The 19632-nt window shown below is 44.7% G+C and overlaps 2 protein-coding genes across 2 annotated transcripts; both read left to right on the top strand.

Moving 5' to 3' along the window:
- Nucleotides 1-884: 884 nt before the first annotated feature.
- clp1 (cleavage factor polyribonucleotide kinase subunit 1) lies at nt 885-5055 on the top strand. The gene is made up of 6 exons (XM_080841451.1): nt 885-931; nt 1308-1588; nt 1984-2091; nt 2626-2745; nt 3616-3753; nt 4270-5055. Exons 2-6 carry the CDS (start codon nt 1310-1312, stop codon nt 4966-4968), a joined length of 1344 nt encoding a protein of 447 aa, XP_080697577.1. The 5' UTR covers nt 885-931; nt 1308-1309; the 3' UTR covers nt 4969-5055.
- A 3032-nt stretch (nt 5056-8087) lies between these two features.
- Nucleotides 8088-17829, top strand: zdhhc5b (zDHHC palmitoyltransferase 5b). Its single transcript, XM_080841032.1, has 10 exons — nt 8088-8667; nt 8912-9033; nt 9284-9441; nt 9671-9843; nt 10121-10223; nt 10856-10947; nt 13111-13219; nt 13515-13623; nt 14121-14227; nt 14891-17829. Exons 1-10 carry the CDS (start codon nt 8528-8530, stop codon nt 15605-15607), a joined length of 1830 nt encoding a protein of 609 aa, XP_080697158.1. The 5' UTR covers nt 8088-8527; the 3' UTR covers nt 15608-17829.
- The last annotated feature ends 1803 nt before the right edge of the window (nt 17830-19632 follow it).

Here is a 19632-nt window from a genome sequence, read left to right as displayed (position 1 = left end):
ACCTTTTTCAGAGTTATCTGGAAATCTTGATCTATTGGAGAAAATAGGTGTCTCGTAAGCTCTGACCAAAGCCTATAAAATGACATGATCTCACTGTGGTCTTCACATATGTACAGATAGAACATACTTTCAACCAAATAAATTGCCAGGATGTATGATACGTAAGTGCGTCTGTTATTATTTGTAAAGGTGATTAACCAAAATTATGTATAGATAGGATCTAGATAGAATTTCTTTCTAGATGTAACCTTGTACATTACTTTTCTTTATACTGTTTAACTAGTGCACAGACTCACAGCAGAGGATGGTTATAATTCAACAATATCTGTCCAAAACTGAACTTTTGCATATCCGTCCGCCCATGGACCTTTAAGCACCTTGAGACATCTTTGTATGTGAAAGTGTGCTATACAAATAAAATGCATTATTATTATTATTACCTTGCCTGAGCACTAATGCAAAGATATTTTCAAAATCGGTTGAATTTCCATTAAAAAAAACTATTCAAACCAATTTTTGTTTTTGACTTTGCAAATAGATAGTACAAAATAACTATAAGATGAAGATATTTGTATCGTATTGAGAGTGAGAATTCATATGAGAAACAATAAAAGGGATAGGATGATTATGCGTGAAGATATTCTGTATACTATAAGCTTAAGTGCCTTTTGTTTTTTTACTTTCACTTATATAACAGTTTTGATGTATTCAATAAAGAATATTATTAAGATTCCAGTCTTCTGAGAAAGAAGTATAAGGTAGGTTTTGTTTTGATCTTTCCCAGTTCATCAAAGCATTATTTTGTTCAAAAGGGGTTTGTAGAGAGATGTGTGGTTTCCTGCATCAGAGTGACGTCATCAAGAATGGACGGAAAAACTTTCTGTGTTGGTGGCAGATGGGTTTTCCGTTTGTTAGCTGTGAAATAATTCAAGTAAGTGTCCACCAAAAATGAATTTGTACCATACATATATGCTCTAAACTGTTACATCCGTTGTTAAAGTACCTTTAATTTAAGTCAAGAGATTGATTCGAAATAATTAAGCCTTAGTCGTTTGTGTTAATGAAGCTAATATTAGCTAGTCACTACAGCTAGAACAATACCGTTTCGATGGCAGCATGGAACTCTTTATGTGAGATTAAAGTATTGTTTGGTTATAGATAAATGAACCGGCATTGCGTTTATATGATGTTTTTTTTTCTTTATTGTATTGATAATGAAGTTTTACCGTTAATTGAATTGAGAATGAAGTTTTACCCTTAATTGAATTGAAACAGCCGTAACCAGCTCCACTGCTCTCCATCTACAGCCATGACCACCGAAGGTCCTGAGAAATCGGCAGAGGAGGCTGCAGGAGCCGCTAGTGCCGGAGCCGCGACCACGGGAACCCGCTTTGACCTCGAGAAAGAGACGGAACTTCGGTTCGAGGTGGAGGCGGGGGAACGAGTACAGCTAGAACTCCTCTCTGGGTTAGCCGAAATATTTGGCTCTGAACTCAACAGGAACAAGAAATACTCGTTTGGTCCAGGTTCGAAAATCGCTGTCTTCACCTGGCAAGGCTGCAGCGTATCCCTCTCTGGGAAGACAGAGGTATGATGTGAATGTACTGTGACCAAGTTACTTAAGTAGAAACAAAACAGAAGAGCGGTACCCACTGTGCACCAGGTGGGAGAGATTTACACCCACATTGTGACTTTACCACTTTATGTTCATATCTTAAGTCAAGCAATCCTTAACTTGTGTTAAATATTCCATGTTGCAAATATTGCAGGTTGTCGTGCTACTCCATTCCATAATGTTCAGCATTCACCATTCTTTACAAATATTTGGTTTTATTAAAATCTTTTAGATCTTTGTGTGTGGGTATTTATTTTCAAAATAAATGAAATGTGTATGTATCCAGATATGAATGACTTAGATGAGTAAGTTGTTTGTTTGTCCCTGAGAAGTGCCTCTCTTTCATTATTGCTTCCTGTTGCCTCCAGGTTGCTTATATTTCCAGAGACACCCCGATGCTCCTGTATCTGAACACCCATGCTGCACTGGAACAGATGAGGCAGCAGGCGGAGCGGGATAACGAGAGAGGCCCACGGGTGAGCCCCGAGTCCTGCCGAAACATGCATTGACACAAGTTGATTACCTGAACTGACATTTTCCTTTTCTTTATTGTTAGGCACCATATGTAAGCTGATTGTATTACCACCACCCATTTCATTTTACATCCAGTCCTTCATCCTTTTGCAATGGTGTCTGGTTATAAATACATCAGATTTCCATTGGTCATAGTTCTTTTGCGCTGGCAATGAAATGTCTTTGTAAAGCTGCGTACGTCTACTTTACGCTATACTAGATTTTTCTAGTCACACACCAGTCAATGACACTCAGCTCAGAGTGATGTCTGTTCTATCACGTTTGTTTGTACTGTTTGATGAAATTCGATGTCTAAAAGTCTGTTATGTCTATTCTGTTATATGCTTCATAACTGCATTACTACATAGCTCTTTAAAAAAGATGGGGGGGGGGGGAAATTGACCAATAATATGAACGCAATCCCAGTTCCTCTCACCATTACCAAACACATTGGTCAAATGTACATTTCTCTCACTTTTGTTCATGTAATCTTCTAGGTTATGGTGGTCGGTCCTACAGACGTGGGGAAATCAACAGTGTGTCGTCTGCTTCTGAACTATGCTGTGAGGCTTGGCAGACGACCAACCTTAGTAGAACTGGATGTTGGCCAGAGTGGTGTGAGTATTATTGTTACTGTGGTACTATAGAGAGTACTATTGTTACTGTGTTACTATGGAGAGTTCTATTGTTACTGTGTTTATATGGAGAGAACTATTGTGACTGTGTTACTATGGAGAGTACTATTGTTAATGTGTTACTTTGGAGAGTACTATTGTTACTATGGAGAGTACTATTGTTACTGTGTTACTATGGAGAGCACTATTGTTACTGTACCACATCGTTACTTTGGAGAGTACAGTCGTGTCCAAAAGTTTTGAGAATGACACAAATTTACATTTTCTCAAAGTTTGCTGCTTCAGCAAACTTTTTGCATTAACTTCATGTAATTCCTTATAAAAGCCAGTGACACTTATTAAATGTTTGTAATTATACTTCAGTCGTCCATAGTTACAGCTGACAAAAATATCTTAAGACACTGAAGCAGCAAACTTTGTGAAAAGGCATATTTGTGTCATTCTCAACTTTTGGCCACGACTGTACTATTGTTATTATGGAGAGTACTATTGTTACTGTGTTACTAGGGAGAGTACTATTGTTACTGTGTTACTATGGAGAGTACTATTGTTACTGTGTTACTATGGAGAGTACTATTGTTACTGTGTTACTATGGATAGTACTATTGTTTCTGTGTTACTATGTAAAGTCTTTAGAACTTTAAGATTTCACAGGAGCGCTTTGACATATTCCTAATTGGAGAGGGATTACAGGATGACAAAACCCTAGTCAACCCTTCACAAAAATATCTACAGTAAACGTATTCTTACCGGTGGGCAAAGTATACAAGGCTGTCTAACAGACAATGAATTCAACACAAGAGTAATTAATAAAATGTAATGAATTAAATAAATTCCTTGTGTTGTTGAAAGGTGTCAGTGCCAGGCACGATGTCAGCTCTGTGCATTGAGCGTCCAGCTGATGTGGAGGAAGGCTTCTCCGTCCAGGCTCCGCTGGTCTACCACTTTGGGTCCACCACCCCGGGAACCAACATCAAACTCTATAATAAGGTGGGGGCCATATTCAATTGAACAAAAAACCTAAATGTGAGACATTTTGCATATGCTTTGTTGCAGAGGAATTTGAGTGCCTTGAACTGTCATTTAACCATTTAATACCGTCCTTAATATTCTGAAGGCAAGTGTCTTAGTCACATCCCGGTTGTTTTTCTACTAGGGTGATTGAAATGGGTGGTACTCGAGTTTGATAGTGATGCTGGGTCAAATATAGAATGTAGAAGTGGTAGTAACAATAGTTTATTATTTTGTGTCTTTCGCTGGCCATCTGTTGGGTACAGTTTTGTGATGAGATTTTCACTTCTCGAAAAAATAAATGCATTATGGTATGGTTTTTCGAAACAGAATTATCCTGCTTTCTCAGTCATGTTGAATGATGGTTGTTATGATTTCTAATATTGGCACTCTGACATTCTTCTGAATAAAGAGTGCGTTAAAAATAAAATGTTGTTATTATTATTATTATTATTATTATTAATAATAATAATAAATCCCCTGGTTTCCCGGCAGCTGACGTCCACCCTGGCTGAGGTGTTCTCCCAGCGCTGTGAGGTCAACCGGAAGGCTAGTGTGGGTGGCTGCATCATCAACACCTGTGGCTGGGTCAAGGGCTCTGGCTACCAGGCACTGGTGCATTGTGCCTCGGCCTTCCAGGTCGATGTGGTCCTGGTTCTGGACCAGGAGCGGCTGTACAACGAACTGAAGCGTGACTTGCCCCACTTTGTGCGCGTGGTGCTGTTACCCAAGTCGGGGGGCGTCGTGGAGCGCTCCAAGGACTGCCGGCGGGAGTCGCGCGACGAGAAGATCCGCGAGTATTTCTACGGCTTCCGTGGCACGTCGTTCTACCCGCACGCGTTCGACGTGCGCTTCGCAGACGTGCGCATCTACAAGATCGGCGCGCCCTCCATCCCGGACTCATGCCTGCCGTTGGGGATGTCACAGGACGACACACAGCTCAAGCTGGTCCCCGTGAGTCCAGGCCGAGACCTGACGCACCATGTGCTGAGTGTGAGCTGTGCGGAGGACGACACGGGCGATGGGAGCTCAGCGAGGGGCCGAGGGGTGCTGGAGAACCCCGTTTGTGGCTTTATTGTGGTGACTGCAGTAGACACACAGGCTCAAGTGATGACGGTCCTTTCACCCGCACCCAGACCCCTGCCGAGGCACACGCTGCTGATCATGGACATTCGCTTCATTGACCTTAAGTAGAAACTAAGCAGAATAAGGGGGTACCCACTGGGCACCAGGTGGAAAAGATTTACACCCACATTGGGACTTAACCACTTTATGTTCATATCTCAAGTCAAGCAATCCTTAACTTTTGTTTGATATTCCATGTTGCAAATATTGCAGGTTGTCGTGCTACTACAGCATTCACCATTCTTTACAAATATTTGGTTTTATTAAAATATTTTAATTCTTTGTCTGTGTATTTCTTTTCAAAAGAAATCAAGTGTGTATGTATCCAGATATGAATGATGTTCGTTTAGAAGTTGGAATATAATATCTGATGGATACATTCCCTTTCACTACCGCATGAGGGCATAGCTCCCATACACAGAGCTGGGTCTACGCAACGCAACTTCAAAATTTAGGAACAATTTCCTAAATTACTACCGGAAGGGGTAGATTATCCTGTTGTATGGTGATTATTTTGCGATTGAAAGTGCCCCGCATTGTCCGGGAAAGTCCAGTTAGGGGCACTTCGTTAGAAGACAGAGTGAGATTAATTTCCTCATCTGAAGAAGTGACTCCCCGTGTCGCCCGTGATGCTAATCAGTGAAGTAACGCTGAACTTGAGAACTGTGGTGTGCTGTCCTGCTTTCGTCAGTTGATGAGTTTGTGGGGACACTCACTCGTAAACAGAATACGTATTCTAGTTTCAGTTGTTTCTCTGCTAAACCGGTTTCATTCAGGATGTAACCCACTACGCTCCATTCATCAAATGCTGCATTGGACTTGAATTGTTGTCATCGGGAGCTCTTGGCAAACTATAAACAGGAAAGCTACACTCGGGATTGTCGTCTTGGGGGCAACTAGTTAGGTAGCATACCTAGCTGTTAGCAAGCTAACTTTAGCGGAACTGCAGAAGACAAGCAGCACAACACGGGCTGTTTCGCATACACCTGCGTTGCGTGTCAGGTAATGTTTCTTATTAATGTTACTGTTGTTTCATTGCCCCGTGTTTTGGAATATATAACGTACTTAACCCGCTGACATGTTGCCCTTATAACATATTGTTTTTTGTTGAGTTAACGTTATTACTTTATTGTGGTCAGTGTTAAACCACTAACGTCTCTGTTGGCTAGGATAATGTAGACACAAGGCACCAAGCAAGGATGGGTAACATCCAAACCCCAGTAATGGAAGCTAATGTAAGGTTGATTAGCAGGGTTGTTTTAGCACTAGCGTTGCTGTTAATGATACTTCATGTCATACTGGTAAACTATTTAACAAAATTAGTTGAAGACATTACGCAATGGTTTTGGAACTACACGACGACATGGGCTGTTGGGCGTTTTGAGAGAAGATCCGGTGAAGTTTATCTGGCTGCTAGCGATGTGGTAATGCTTGCTAATGTTAGCGAAGTTACTGCTGAATTTGACGTTAGCAAACGAGCTAGGATAGATAGATGTGCTCCCTCTACCGCACATCTTAACCTTATACCCGCCGATCCGCTTCCTCTTTATAAAGATATAATACACTGAGTACTGTCTATGCAATACGAAGAATTGTCATGTTTCATAGTATGATTTAATGAGAATAGAAAAGGAATGTAAAAGGTGGGTTTGCCCTTGGCCCCCGTGTCATTCAGATGAGCACCTGCAAGAGGCACGTCAGGATTAGCGTCCATTGAGAACAGGATTTGGTTCATCTGAATGATTAGTGTTGGCAATGACCGACTCCCACCACTGGGTACTGGGTTAATCTCCAGTGGCGACATGTTTGCACTAGGAGTAGTTCCGTTTTCGTTACACAAACTAGGTGTTCGAATCCACGGATCACAGGAGAGAACAAGTGAATGTAGGTTATGTGTGATGTTGATGTATTGAATATACAACCACAAGAGTTACTCTCAGCGAGTGCAGTGCTGCCCCTGCCCGAGGTTGCCTGAAGAATTAATGTGATCGAGAGACTGATAGTGATAGCATGGCTTGTGTGAGTAAGTGGTTGATGTTCAGAAGCACAGTCACACCCTTTTCCTGTGAGTCACAGTCGTAGAGGGACGCACATCAGCGTGTGGACAGGTTACAACACAGACTCGTAACACGCACTAAACCCAGATTTGCATGCCTGACTGTTTTTTGTGTATGCTGTGGCAAGAGTCACCGTTTAAATGTTACGTCCTGTCAGCACTAGGAGAGAGCGCTTGACTACATTTAATCAGCAATTGAACAACTTCACAAGTTGTATGTTATTTGATAACGTAATGTAAAATATGCCCATTATACTACAAAATGTCATTGAGACCAGGAAAACCTGTGTGTACATTTTTAGGAGCTACATACCTTGCTCTCACCTACATACCTTGCTCTAACCCACATGGCACTGGATGCTGTCTTGCATACAACCACAAGACAAGAGATATCTGAAGGATCACCATGTGGATGCACTTTCCCTCGTACACAGGTTGGCATTGATGTCCTCTCATGTGCTCTGTGTTACAGGACCAATGCAAAGAGGTGCAAACACCTCCTCCGATCACCTCAATGTTTCCCAGCGGCCGTTGACCTGTTAGTGGACCAGCTGGAGAAGAAAGGCCCCAATGGGACACAATGCAGATTTAAAATGGTTCTTGCCCCGGGAGCGAGCCCTTGGGTTGGCGATGCGTGTGGAGACTGGCAGGGGGGGCGAGGAAGACCCACACAGACGAGGGCACACACACGGCACGGAGCTCTGAAGAGGAAGAGGCTGTTCAAGGCTGGCATGACGAGCATCGCACTACAGTCTCCTTAATGATGCTGCCGCTGCATTGGAGCAAGGACGCTGAATAACTGTTCCTGTCTTTTAAATTTTTGTTTTCATTTTATTGTTTTTATAGTACATTTTCTTTTTTTAAGATATATTTTTTGGTCGTTTTGCCTGACCAATGTTTTGTTGATTTATACAAAGACATATATACATGTACACACCACATCTATTCAAGCATTGACTAACAGCAACACTCACTTTTTGCTCTTTGGTCAATATTAGTTGAGAGACGAATGTTTATTTTTTGTGCTTACACCAAACTAAGTATCAATGAAGCCATGCTGAATCTATTTGAATGCAAGTGGCAGCTATTTTTTTATTGCCACATCATTAGAGCATAGTTTTGTATATCTAATAGTATTCTCACATAGTTTCTATCCTGCTAAGTTGGAGACGCACACATCCTGAGCTGCTCTGATAGTGCCACAACCTTCCTCTTCTGGGCATACACAACACAGATCTTCCTCTTCTGGGCATACACAACACAGATCTTCCTCTTCTGGGCATACACAACACAGATCTTCCTCTCCTGGGCATACACAACACAGAAGACTTCCCCCTTGTTTTCCCCTAAACACTTAATCCTCCTGTCTTTGTTGTCCTTCTTCTTGTGTCTCCTTCACCCTTCCTCTGTCCTCTGTCCTCTTGATCTTCACTATGGCAACACTCTCCACCCTCAAACCACAAGGGCATAGTTCCTTGTCTTTTTGATCTTCTCAGTCACACATCCATATCCTACCCCTTTCTCTCTCTTTTCTTTCTGTCCCTCTCTGGCTCTACCTCTTCTTCTCTCTCCATGCCCGCTGGTCTGAGCATGGGCGGGGCTTTAGGGGCCCCCTCCTCCCCGTCCAGCCCATTCCGCCCGAGTCGCTACGTCCCCGTAACCGCGGCGACGGCATTCTTAGTGGGCTCAACAACCCTCTTCCTGTGTTTCACGTGAGTTTATCAGCCACAGGACACAATAAACACACACCATCACATCCCCAGAATTAAACTCTGGCGCAATCCCACTCATAGTCACTCTCTCTCTCTCCTGTTGTTGATCACTCTCTCTCTCACACACACACCTTCACTCTCTCTCTCCTGTTGTTGATCACTCTCTCACACATACACACACACACACACACACAAACACACACACACACTTTCACTCTCTCTCTCCTGTTGTCTTTCTCTCAAGGTGTCCCTGGTTGTCTGGGGTGTACTCCTCCATTGTCCCGCTCTACAACGCACTAGTCTTCCTCTTCACCTTGTCCAACTTCTGCATGGCCACATTCATGGACCCCGGCATCTTCCCCAGAGGTACAGCAAGCATCATTGTATGTTTCATATGAGTGTGTGACTGTGTGCTTGTTTTTGTTTGGCATGTGTGTGCTTGTCGTGATGGGAAAAAAGAAGATCGTTTGTATTTCTTCCTGCAGGCTGAGCTGGTTAGTCCTGCTGGAATGTAATGTCTCCCTGTGTGTGTTTGTGTGTGTGTGTGTGTGTGTGCTTGTGTGTGTGTCTCCCTGTGTGTGTGTCTCCCTGTGTGTGTGTGTGTGTGTGTGCGTAGCGGAGGAGGATGAGGACAAAGAGGATGACTTCCGGGCGCCGCTGTACAAGACGGTGGACGTGCGCGGCATCCAGGTGCGCATGAAGTGGTGCTCCACCTGCCGGTTCTACCGCCCCCCCCGCTGCTCACACTGCTCCGTCTGCGACAACTGCGTCGAGGTTTGAACACACACACACACACACACTCACACACATGCTCACACTCTCTCTCACACACACACACACACACACATGCTCACACTCTCTCTCTCACACACACACACACACACTCTCACACACTCACACTCACACACATGCTCACACTCTCTCTCACACACACACACACACACACACACACACACAAAGCAGTCGTAACACATTAACAGTGTGTGTGTGTGTGTGTGTGTAGGATTTTGACCATCACTGCCCCTGGGTGAACAACTGCATCGGGAGGCGGAACTATCGCCACTTCTTCCTGTTCCTGCTGTCACTCACGGTCCACATCATGGGCGTGTTTGGCTTCGGCCTGTTGTTCATCCTGCACCACAAACACCAGCTGTACACGCCCCAGTCCGTCGTCACGTATCCTTCTCCCATTGGACGGGCAGCGTGTCGTCTGTTAGAACCCTGCAACAGTCAGGTCATGCCTCTGAACTCGTGTGTGTGTACAGAATGTTTAGTTTGTGTGTTAGCTTCCTTTCCTTCTAAAACCAAACCCTACCCCCCTTGGGTTTCTAGAGTTTACCAAAGGGGTGTGTCATGTTTGTATATTGGTTGTGTGTGTATTTCAAACGGTTCCCTAACGGTTGGGCCCAGTATAGCGGTCATGTGTGTATGGTTCCCTAACGGTTCGTCCCAGTATAGCGGTCATGTGTGTGGCTGGCCTCTTCCTGGTGCCAGTGGCTGGGCTGACTGGATTCCACATGGTGCTGGTGGTGCGGGGGCGAACCACCAATGAGCAGGTGAGAGAGAGCGGGGGGGGGGTGGTAGCACTTATAAACATCAGATGATCAGAAGAGGGAGATGAGGTGGTAGCACTTAAAAGCATCAGGTGATCAGGTGAGAGAGAGAGAGAGATGAGGAGGTAGCACTTATAAACATCAGATGATCAGGTGAGAGAGAGATGAGGAGGTAGCATTTATAAACATCAGATGATCAGGTGAGAGAGAGATGAGGAGGTAGCACTTATAAACATCAGATGATCAGGTGAGAGAGAGAGAGAGATGAGGAGGTAGCACTTATAAACATCAGATGATCAGGTGAGAGAGAGAGAGAGATGAGGAGGTAGCACTTATAAACATCAGATGATCAGGTGAGAGAGAGAGAGAGAGAGAGATGAGGAGGTAGCACTTATAAACATCAGATGATCAGGTGAGAGAGAGAGAGAGATGAGGAGGTAGCATTTATAAACATCAGATGAGAGAGATGAGGAGGTAGCACTTAAGCACATCAGATGATCATCATGTCTATAGCTCTGCAGGACCAAGTGGGGGTGAAATCGACAGGAAAAATTACAGCTTGTCGTACCAGTGACACTGCATAATGTAAATTCTAAACTCTTGTCAATGTAAGTTCTCTCTGTGCATCTCTGCAGGTGACGGGGAAGTTTAAGGGCGGCGTGAACCCCTTCACCAGAGGCTGTTCCAGGAATGTGTCCCACGTGCTGTGCAGCTCCCAAACTCCCAGGTTCATTAGCGCTTCACACTTCCTGCCGCTCCACTGACCAACTTTACACGCACATTCTGGAACACTGCTGATACACATTCTGGAACACGGCTAATACAAAGTGTCACCATTCTTGTTAGATACTTTACTTGCCTGATTGCATCAGTCTTGTTAAATTCTTTACTTGCCTGATTGTATCTGTCTTGTTAGACTTTCTTAAGACAGTTGCTCCATTTATTTATACATACGTTGAAGGTATGTTCACATATTGGTTGTCCTTGTTTGTCAGAAGTCACACTATGTAATATATTTGGTATTTTTTTTATTTTTGTCCTTTGAGTTTATCATTTAATTATTAAGGCAACTTTCTAATGTACAGTGCCTTGCATAAGTATTCACCCCCTTGGATGTTTTACCCTCTTATTGCTTTTATAAATCAGTCATGGTCAATATAAGTTGGCTTTTTGGACAAAAAAAATCACAAAAAAAGCCCTATTTAATGTCAAAGTGAAAACAGATTTCTACACAGTAATGTAAATTAAATGAAAATATATAATGAAAATAAGAGATTGCATAAGTATTCACCCCCTTTATCACCCCCTTTATATAGACTGACCTAATTCAACAGTATGTATAACGACACCTGTGTCTGGAAGGTCCATTCACTGGTCAGTATTCAGTAATCAGTATTCCTGGCTATTGTTAAACCATTAAGACCCAAGATCACTCTAAGCAACTCAGAGAAAAGGCTATTGATTGTGGCACATGTGTAAATCTGCCTAGATCAGGCCGTCCTCACAAACTGAGTGACCGTGCAAGAAGGAGACTAGTAAGAGAGGCCACCAATAGACCTATGACTACTCTGAAGGAGTTTCAAGCTTCAGCAGTTGAGATTGAAGAAACTCTGCATACAACATCTGTTGCCTGGGTTCTTCACCAATCAAAGCTTTAAGGAAGAGACCCACTGTTGAAAAAAAGGATCGACTACAGTTCGCTAAAAGGCATGTGGGAGTCTCCATGGTCAAGTGGAAGAAGGTTCTGTGGTTTGATGAGACCAAAGTGGAGCATTTTTTCAACAGTGGCTCTCTTCCATGAAGCTTTGATTGGTGAAGAACCAAGGCAACAGTGGTGGTATGCAGAGTCTCTCCCATACCAGCTACTGAAGCTTGAAACTTCTTCAGAGTAGTCATAGGTGTCTTGGTGACCTCTCTTAGTAGTCTCCTTCTTGCATGGTCACTCAGTTTGTAAGGACGGCCTGATCTAGGCAGATTTACACATGTGCCATATTCCTTCCATTTCTTGATGATGGATTGAACAGAATTTCAGGGGATGTTAAGTGCCTTGGACATATTTTTGTATCCTTCCCCTGACCTATACTTTACAATAACCTTTTCTCTGAGTTTCTTAGGGTGATCTTGGGTCTTAATGGTTTAACAATAGCCAGGAATACTGATTACTGAATACTGACCAGTGAATGGACCTTCCAGACACAGGTGTCGTTATACTACAATCACTTGAGACACATTCACTGCACACTGATCCCCATTTCACTAATTGTGAGACTTTTAGCACCAATTGGCTGGACCTCTGTTGAATTAGGTCAGTCTATATAAAGGGGGTGAACACTTATGCTTCACTTATTTTCATTACATATTTTTATTTAATTTACATAACTGTGTAGAATTTGACATTAAAGAGAACTATTTTGTGATTTGTTTTGTCCAAAAAGCCAACTTATATTGACCATGACTGATTTATAAAAGCAATAAAAGGGTAAAACATCCAAGGGGGTAAACTAGGCAACTCTACCACCAGAGAGGCTAAGCAGAGGAGTTTGAATTTCAGTGACGCGCAATAAACAAATCCAGGGTCCGCTGCTTTTAGGTTTGAATTCTCGTTCCTAGATTAAAAATGTGATCTCCTTCTCTCACCCTCTCTACATACTCCATACTACCTCCCCGGTGCTCAGGTGCCTATATCCATTCATACATTTCTCACGTGACATGCCCACAGTCCCACGAGTGTCAGAATAAAAGCTTTTAGTGCAAAACGTCAATAACCACTAACGGACCTGAAACACGGCCGCTTCACTTATGCAAGGTACTGTATCATGTCTATCTGTGTTTGTGCGTGTGCGCGTTTGTGTGTGTGTGTGTGTGTGTGTGTGTGTGTGTGTGTGTTTAGGTATCTGGGTCGCTTACAGAAGTCTCTTTCTATCCAAATCCAACCACCATTTTTGCGGCCAACACCTCAAGATGAGACGGATAAAGGGCATGACAATGGCATTGAGCAGGTACTGTATGTGATTGCCCTGTGCCTTGGACGAGCACAGGAGCATGCCTTGTGTCTAAGTACTGAACATGCCTTGTGTCTAAATACTGAACATGCCTTGTGTCTAAGTACTGAACATGCCTTGTGTCTAAGTAGTGAACATGCCTTGTGTCGAAGTACTGCAATTCCATGTAATGTGTTTCTGTGGTTGTTGCGCGCCCTCTTTGATCTGTGTCTGTGTGTCTGTGTGTGTGTGTGTGTGTGTATGATCTGTGTGTGTGTGTGTGTGTGTGTGTGTGTGTGTGTCCGCTGCTCAGTCTAAAAGCAGTCTGGAACTGATGGAGAGTCAGTCTACTGATGCAGAGCCTCCACCCCCCCCACCCCCTGACCTGCGCTACCCTGGGCTGTCACACACACTCACAGAGGGTAGGTCAAGCATCGCACACACACACACACTCCTACACACACACACAGGGTAGGTCACGCATATTCACATGCACACTCACACTCTCACACACACACACACTCACACACACACACTCACACTCACACTCACACACACTCACAGAGGGTAGGTCAAGCTTACTCTCATGCACACTCTCTCACACACACACACACACACACACACTCACACACACTCACAGAGGGTAGGTCAAGCTTACTCACATGCACACTCACACACACTGATACTACTCTGGGCTGTCCCACACACTCACAGAGGGTAAGTCAAGCATCGCATGCACACTCTCTCACACACACACACACACACTGACAGAGGGTAGGTCAAGCTTACTCACATGCACACTCACACACACACACACACACACACAGAGGGTAGGTCAAGCATATTCACATGCACAGTCACACACACTGGTTCTATGCTACGCTGTCACTGCTGAAACCTGTCCCCCTCATCCTATCAGAGAGCAGCTTGCTTCATGAAGCTCCACCCACCCCCTCTTTGAACAAGTACCGGCTAGCTAGGAGCAGCCCAGCAAGGAACCACACTGCCATCGCGCACTCGTACAAGGTAAACAGACGAACACACACACACACACACACACACACACAGACGTGTTGATATGCAGAGGTCCTTTTTATTTGTATGGCAGGCCCACTTATACACACTTCTGCGTTGTTCAGTAGACCCATCATTTAATTCTTTCATTTTCTTCTTGTTTCTTGTTTATTTACTGCCAGTCTATCAATCAGTAAGTTCTAGACTTGAGTAATGTCTGTGTCTGGTGTCCCGTGTAATTGTGATCGGTGTTTGTTCCCGTGTGTTTGTGCGTGGATGTCTCAAGTCGTGAGTCAGTCAGTGTGTATCTGTGTGAGAGTCAGTGAGTATCTGTGGGAGAGTCAGTGAGTATCTGTGGGAGAGTCAGTGAGTATCTGTATGAGAGTCAGTGTGTATCTGTGTGCGCGGATGTCTCCAGTGAGCTAGTCAGTGTGTATCTGTGTGCGTGGATGTCTCCAGTGAGTCAGTCGGTGTGTATCTGTGTGAGTGTTTTGGGCACTCTGATCTAGTTTCCCCTTGCTGTTCTGTCCTTAACTGTGGTTTGCTCCTGGATGATGTGTCCCCTTGATCTTCCTCTGTTTTCACCCCCTTCCACTAGGGGGCTCCACCTGCCTGCCTAGTCTGTCTACTCAGCCTGCCTCTGTATCTCTGTCTCTCTATATCTGTCTCTCATAGATGACCCGTGGAGACAGCTGTGTCTCTGACCCCAGTCTCTCTGGCCGGGCGGGGGCAGGGTTGGGGGGGGTCGAGGGGGGCGTGGCGGGCCCGGGGGGGTTGGGGGGGGCTTCTACTCTGGGTGGGCGCTCCTATCCCTCGTTCACCGACACCCTGCTCCACTCGGCGGGCGCCTCCCGCTCCTCGAGCCTGCGCTCCGCCTACACTACCCACAACCCCCTGGGGCCGCTGCTGTCGGAGGGCACCACCACCTCCACCAGCTACAAGAGCCTGGCCAATCAGACGCGCAACGGCAGCCTGTCATACGACAGCCTGCTCACGCCGTCCGAGAGCCCTGAGTTCGAGTCGGCCGCGCCCGAGCTCTCCCCTCCCAGGCCACACCCCCCGCCTGGCCCGCTCAGCCCCGCCCCTCTTAGCAAGGAGCCCCCACCCATATTGGGATACTCCTCCCCCTTCCTGTCCGCTCAGCAGCGGGAAGGCTCTCTTCAGGCCCGCCCCGCCCGCCTAAGCTCCTCCTCCCAGCGTGTGTTGTACAGTGCCACCAGCCCGCCCCCGGCCCAAGCCCCGCCTCCCTCTCCTCGTGCTCGCTCCCTGGGCTCTCCTCCGCCAGGCTCCGCCCTCCAGTCTGTGCTAGGCCAATCAGTGTCCTACTCGGGCGGAGCCGCGTCCAAGCACCACCGCCCCACGGCAGGGGGAGGGACCCAGGTGGCCAAGTGAGTAACGGCCAATCAGCTGAGCCTTTCTTTCCACTCTGAACTCTGACCTGTGAACTTTGCTCTCTCTCCTTCCTTCCTTCCTTCCTTCTGACTCTTTCATTCATGGTTTCTGCCTTCTTCTATAACTCTTTTTTAATAACTGCATCACTAGCATAATAATCATAAATTCATTTGGAACATGACCATAAAACACAGATATGCAGCCATGTTTTTATTTTATTTTGTATTTCTTCATCTGGCTGTGACTGGCAGTTTGAGCCAGACCATCCTTCCTTCATCTCCAGTCAGGTCAGGTTCACCAGTGGTCGGCAAAACAGCCACTAGCGCTTTTCAGTTTTGTAATCCACACTTTTGAAGGGCTATTGTTATCGTCCTTTCGCCTCTATTTTTACTCTGTTTCCACAGCATGCATTGGCTGTGTGTGTGTGTGTGTGTTCTTGTATGTCTGTGACTGTATGTTTGTCGTCGTTTGAATGACTGTCCCCCTCAGGGCGGAAATTAATGTGCATAGAGGTGTGTAGAAATAGGGGCATCTCCGTCGCTATGACGGCAGGAGGTGCAGTGTGTGGCTATGACGACAGGAGGTGCAGTGTGTCGCTATGACGACAGGAGGTGCAGTGTTATGTTTGTGGTAACCCTCACCCTCTCTCACCCACCAAACCAGCTCCACGACTCCAACCAGCCTGGCCAATCACATCATTCTCTCATCGTTTAACCCCTCCCCTCAAACAGGGGAGGAAGTGGAGAGAGTGACTGGCATTGGGGGCACAACCCATGAGATACCAGTGTAGTGCCAACCGCCATGCCATCCCCCACCCCACTGACCTCCGATCCTGCTTCTGAAGTCCTTCTGCTGAGGAAGACTATCAGAGACGAAGGCTGGTGAACTCGCATTGGCGTGGTTGATCAAAGACTCCTGTCCTACTGCTGTTGGAGGTGAACTCTTGTCACAGTCATCCGAAAAGAAAAAGGACTGTCAAACAGCCAGTGAATGACTCATTTGAGTGGGGCATATAAGTATATATGAGGTGAAATCTATATCTGTGTTAAGATCTTTGGGTCCATTTATGGGATGAGAGGGATAATGTGGAGCTGAACGCTGGGAGGATGGACATTTGGACTTATGGCCAGTCATTGGCTGAAGACCAGGCTCATAGTATCTGTGATTGGTGGAGGTTCACTTTTCCCATAAACCTTGACCAATCAGTTTCACAGGTACTGAGCACTGAATGACTATAGATGCTCGTCTGGTCTCGGGACTCATTTCAATAATTTTTTTCTTTTCTTTTCTTAGATTTTTATTACGTTTTGTTTATGTGTTCTGTATTCAAATGTTATTTTATACAGATATCTATCTAAAGAGTTACTGTGTGTGGCAATTGAATCAGCAAAGATGGGAAACGGTTTAAAGAGTGCAATTGTTGTGGGGTAAATCCTCTTTTCATATTTTGATTGATGGCTGTATCAGCCAATCATATACCCTGTTTGAGATCTCAGCCAAAGAGATAGGTTTGATCAGGGATCTTTATTTTGACGGACAGCACATGCAGCCAATAGGGCTGATACTATCCATGGCTCAACAGCACAAAAAAAGGATTTAATGGAATGTAACTGAATGTTTGACATGGAGATTTTATGCAAAATGTCTGTCCGGAAAAATGTGGAAAAAACATTTGCGCCTTTGTCTTATTTCAAGATTAAGAAAATAATTGTGTTGTTCTCAAAGAAGTATGGGTGAGGGAAATCCGTACACTGTTCAGTTAAGTTGGCCCTGAAGCTAACGTTTTAACATGTCTTATCCATATTCATAACGCTTGTAAATAACACTAGACTTTTGGGGAGGGCTTTTGTTTTGTATATTGGCAAATTATTTCAATCTAAACAGCATCAGAATTATTCAAAACTCCAGGATTTATATGTGCATGGCTGGTGTCTATTTTACCCCCTGTGTGTCTTCTAACGGATCAGAACCAACATGGAGCCTATCTCCTTTGGTCTAATTGATGTCAGAATGGAAAAGGGAATCCATTTGAAGTCTGAAACTATTTAGTAATAACTATTTAGTATTTTTAAAGAAGAGAAAGTGCAGTGTAAGGTGCATGTTCACCATGTCCCAGTTTGAGCCTGTGTATTATCCCCAGTGACACGCGTAGAGGTGAACACTCTTAGTACTGTCCTGCTAACATTACTATTCTAACGGTGTAAACATGCTGGTACCTACTGTTGTGTATCCGACGATTCATAAATCTTTCCAGGGAATCACTGGCTCATTCTCATGCATTTCAGGGAATCCCAGAAATGAATGGACCTTAATTAGAGCGTGCTAGCCATGTGTTGGAGTGTTCAACACCTGAGTGGCGTCACGGCCCATTCACACAGTTCCATCGGAATGCGTTGATCCGTTCAGGGCGACGAATCCCTTTTCACTTTGAATAGGGTGACGTCATCCTTTGCCGAACTGAACGGAGCCACAATTCAGTTCGGAAAAGGATGACGTCACCCCTTTCAAAGTGAATGGGGATCCGTCGCCCCTAACGGATCTACGCATTCTGACGGAACCGTGTGAATGGGCCGTGACGCCACTCAGGTGTTGTAACACTACAACACATGGCTAGCACGCTCTTATTAAGGTCCAATCATTTCTGGGATTCTATGAAATGAATGAGAATGAGCCAGCCAGTGATTCCTGGAAAGATTTATGAATCGTCGGATACACAACAGTACAAGCATGTTAACACCGTTAGAATAGTAATGTTATCAGGGCAGTACAAAGAATGAACCGTGTGAATGGGCCGTTAGCACTTCAATGCCACACTACTCCCATCAGAGTTTCTGGAGCTTCTGGTACAGTTCATCATGAATTTAGTCTGATTTAAGGTTTCGGAACTTAAAGATATCCAATGACTTTTAACAGACATTTACCCTCTTCGACTCTGCCAGCCTCCAAAACGTTCTTTCTTATCAACTCGTTGTCATTTTGGTGTCCATCGTTCCCTCTTGCTTTAAACGAAAACCCAGTCAGAATAAGGCGCGTGAACTTTGCCGAATGGTGAGTGAATCAAATAAGTAGTGACTTGAAGGTGGCGGTAGAGTCAAACGTTTCTGTGCACTTTTTAGATGTATTTTTTTTATTGCTGTATCATTGCAGGGCTAGTGCTTGGGTTGGTGTTGAAATGTTGTGGGCTGACATAAGATGTCATCTTTTACTGTAGAGGATCTGATGATCTGAGACTGTGCATGTCTGTGTGTTTGAGCAAAGGAAAGACAGGGTGGAGAGACGCATGAGTGTACATCTGGGTTTGCTTTCCCTGAGGTGCCCTGTTACAGTGGATGATGTCCACACATAGTACACATTGTGGGAGTAATGCTCACCTTGTGTGGAACCACTGGCGTAAAAGGTGTGTGTTGTTGCAGTGTGTGTGTGTGTGTGTGTGTGTGTGTTTTTGTGGCTTTGTGTCGATGCCATCAGACTGTTCGCTGTGTCTGGGTGGATACCTGCCTGTGGAATGTTCAACGCTGTGTGGGTGGGTGGTGAATGTTGACAGACTGTCATTTCTAAGAAGACATATTCTGCAGCAATCACGAATGGAACCCCCTGACTAAACATTAGCTTTTAAGACACCTCACCCTTAACTCTCAGCTTTTGAAGTGTTATTCGGAGTAATTGGTGTTTCTAAGAGAGTTAAATCAGTGCACTTGGTCTCGGGCAGATAGAAGAATGATGTGGTTCAGGTCCTCAAAGAAGTCCTAGCCAAGCATACGATTGTTGTTTAGACATAGTACCACTGTTTTTACCACGCTAGCTTAATAACCTCTCCACCCTGGCCTTATAACGCCTTATAAGTGTTCTTAGGGCTATGAACTAAGATTAAAGGTTGCATTTTAATTGGCAAACGGTGGATACGGACACGATGCAATTCCTTTTTAAAGTTGAGAACAAAGGAATGAAAAAAGCATTCCATTTAATGATCAAGACCGCTGTGACCACTGAAATGTTTTGTGTTTAAAATGTTTTTATGTTAGATG

This window comes from Sprattus sprattus (assembly GCF_963457725.1).
Source record: "Sprattus sprattus genome assembly, chromosome: 6".
Taxonomy (NCBI): Eukaryota; Metazoa; Chordata; class Actinopteri; order Clupeiformes; family Clupeidae; genus Sprattus; species Sprattus sprattus.
This window is presented reverse-complemented; position numbering and strand designations above follow the sequence as displayed.

Coding starts and splice junctions, on each gene's coding strand:
- zdhhc5b (XM_080841032.1), top strand. CDS start 8,528: ATGCCCGCTGGTCTGAGCATGGGCGGGGCTTTAGGGGCCCCCTCCTCC. Junction 8,668..8,911: donor ACCCTCTTCCTGTGTTTCAC/GTGAGTTTATCA, acceptor CTTTCTCTCAAG/GTGTCCCTGGTTGTCTGGGG. Junction 10,224..10,855: donor GGCGAACCACCAATGAGCAG/GTGAGAGAGAGC, acceptor GCATCTCTGCAG/GTGACGGGGAAGTTTAAGGG.
- clp1 (XM_080841451.1), top strand. CDS start 1,310: ATGACCACCGAAGGTCCTGAGAAATCGGCAGAGGAGGCTGCAGGAGCC. Junction 1,589..1,983: donor CCCTCTCTGGGAAGACAGAG/GTATGATGTGAA, acceptor TGTTGCCTCCAG/GTTGCTTATATTTCCAGAGA. Junction 3,754..4,269: donor ACATCAAACTCTATAATAAG/GTGGGGGCCATA, acceptor GTTTCCCGGCAG/CTGACGTCCACCCTGGCTGA.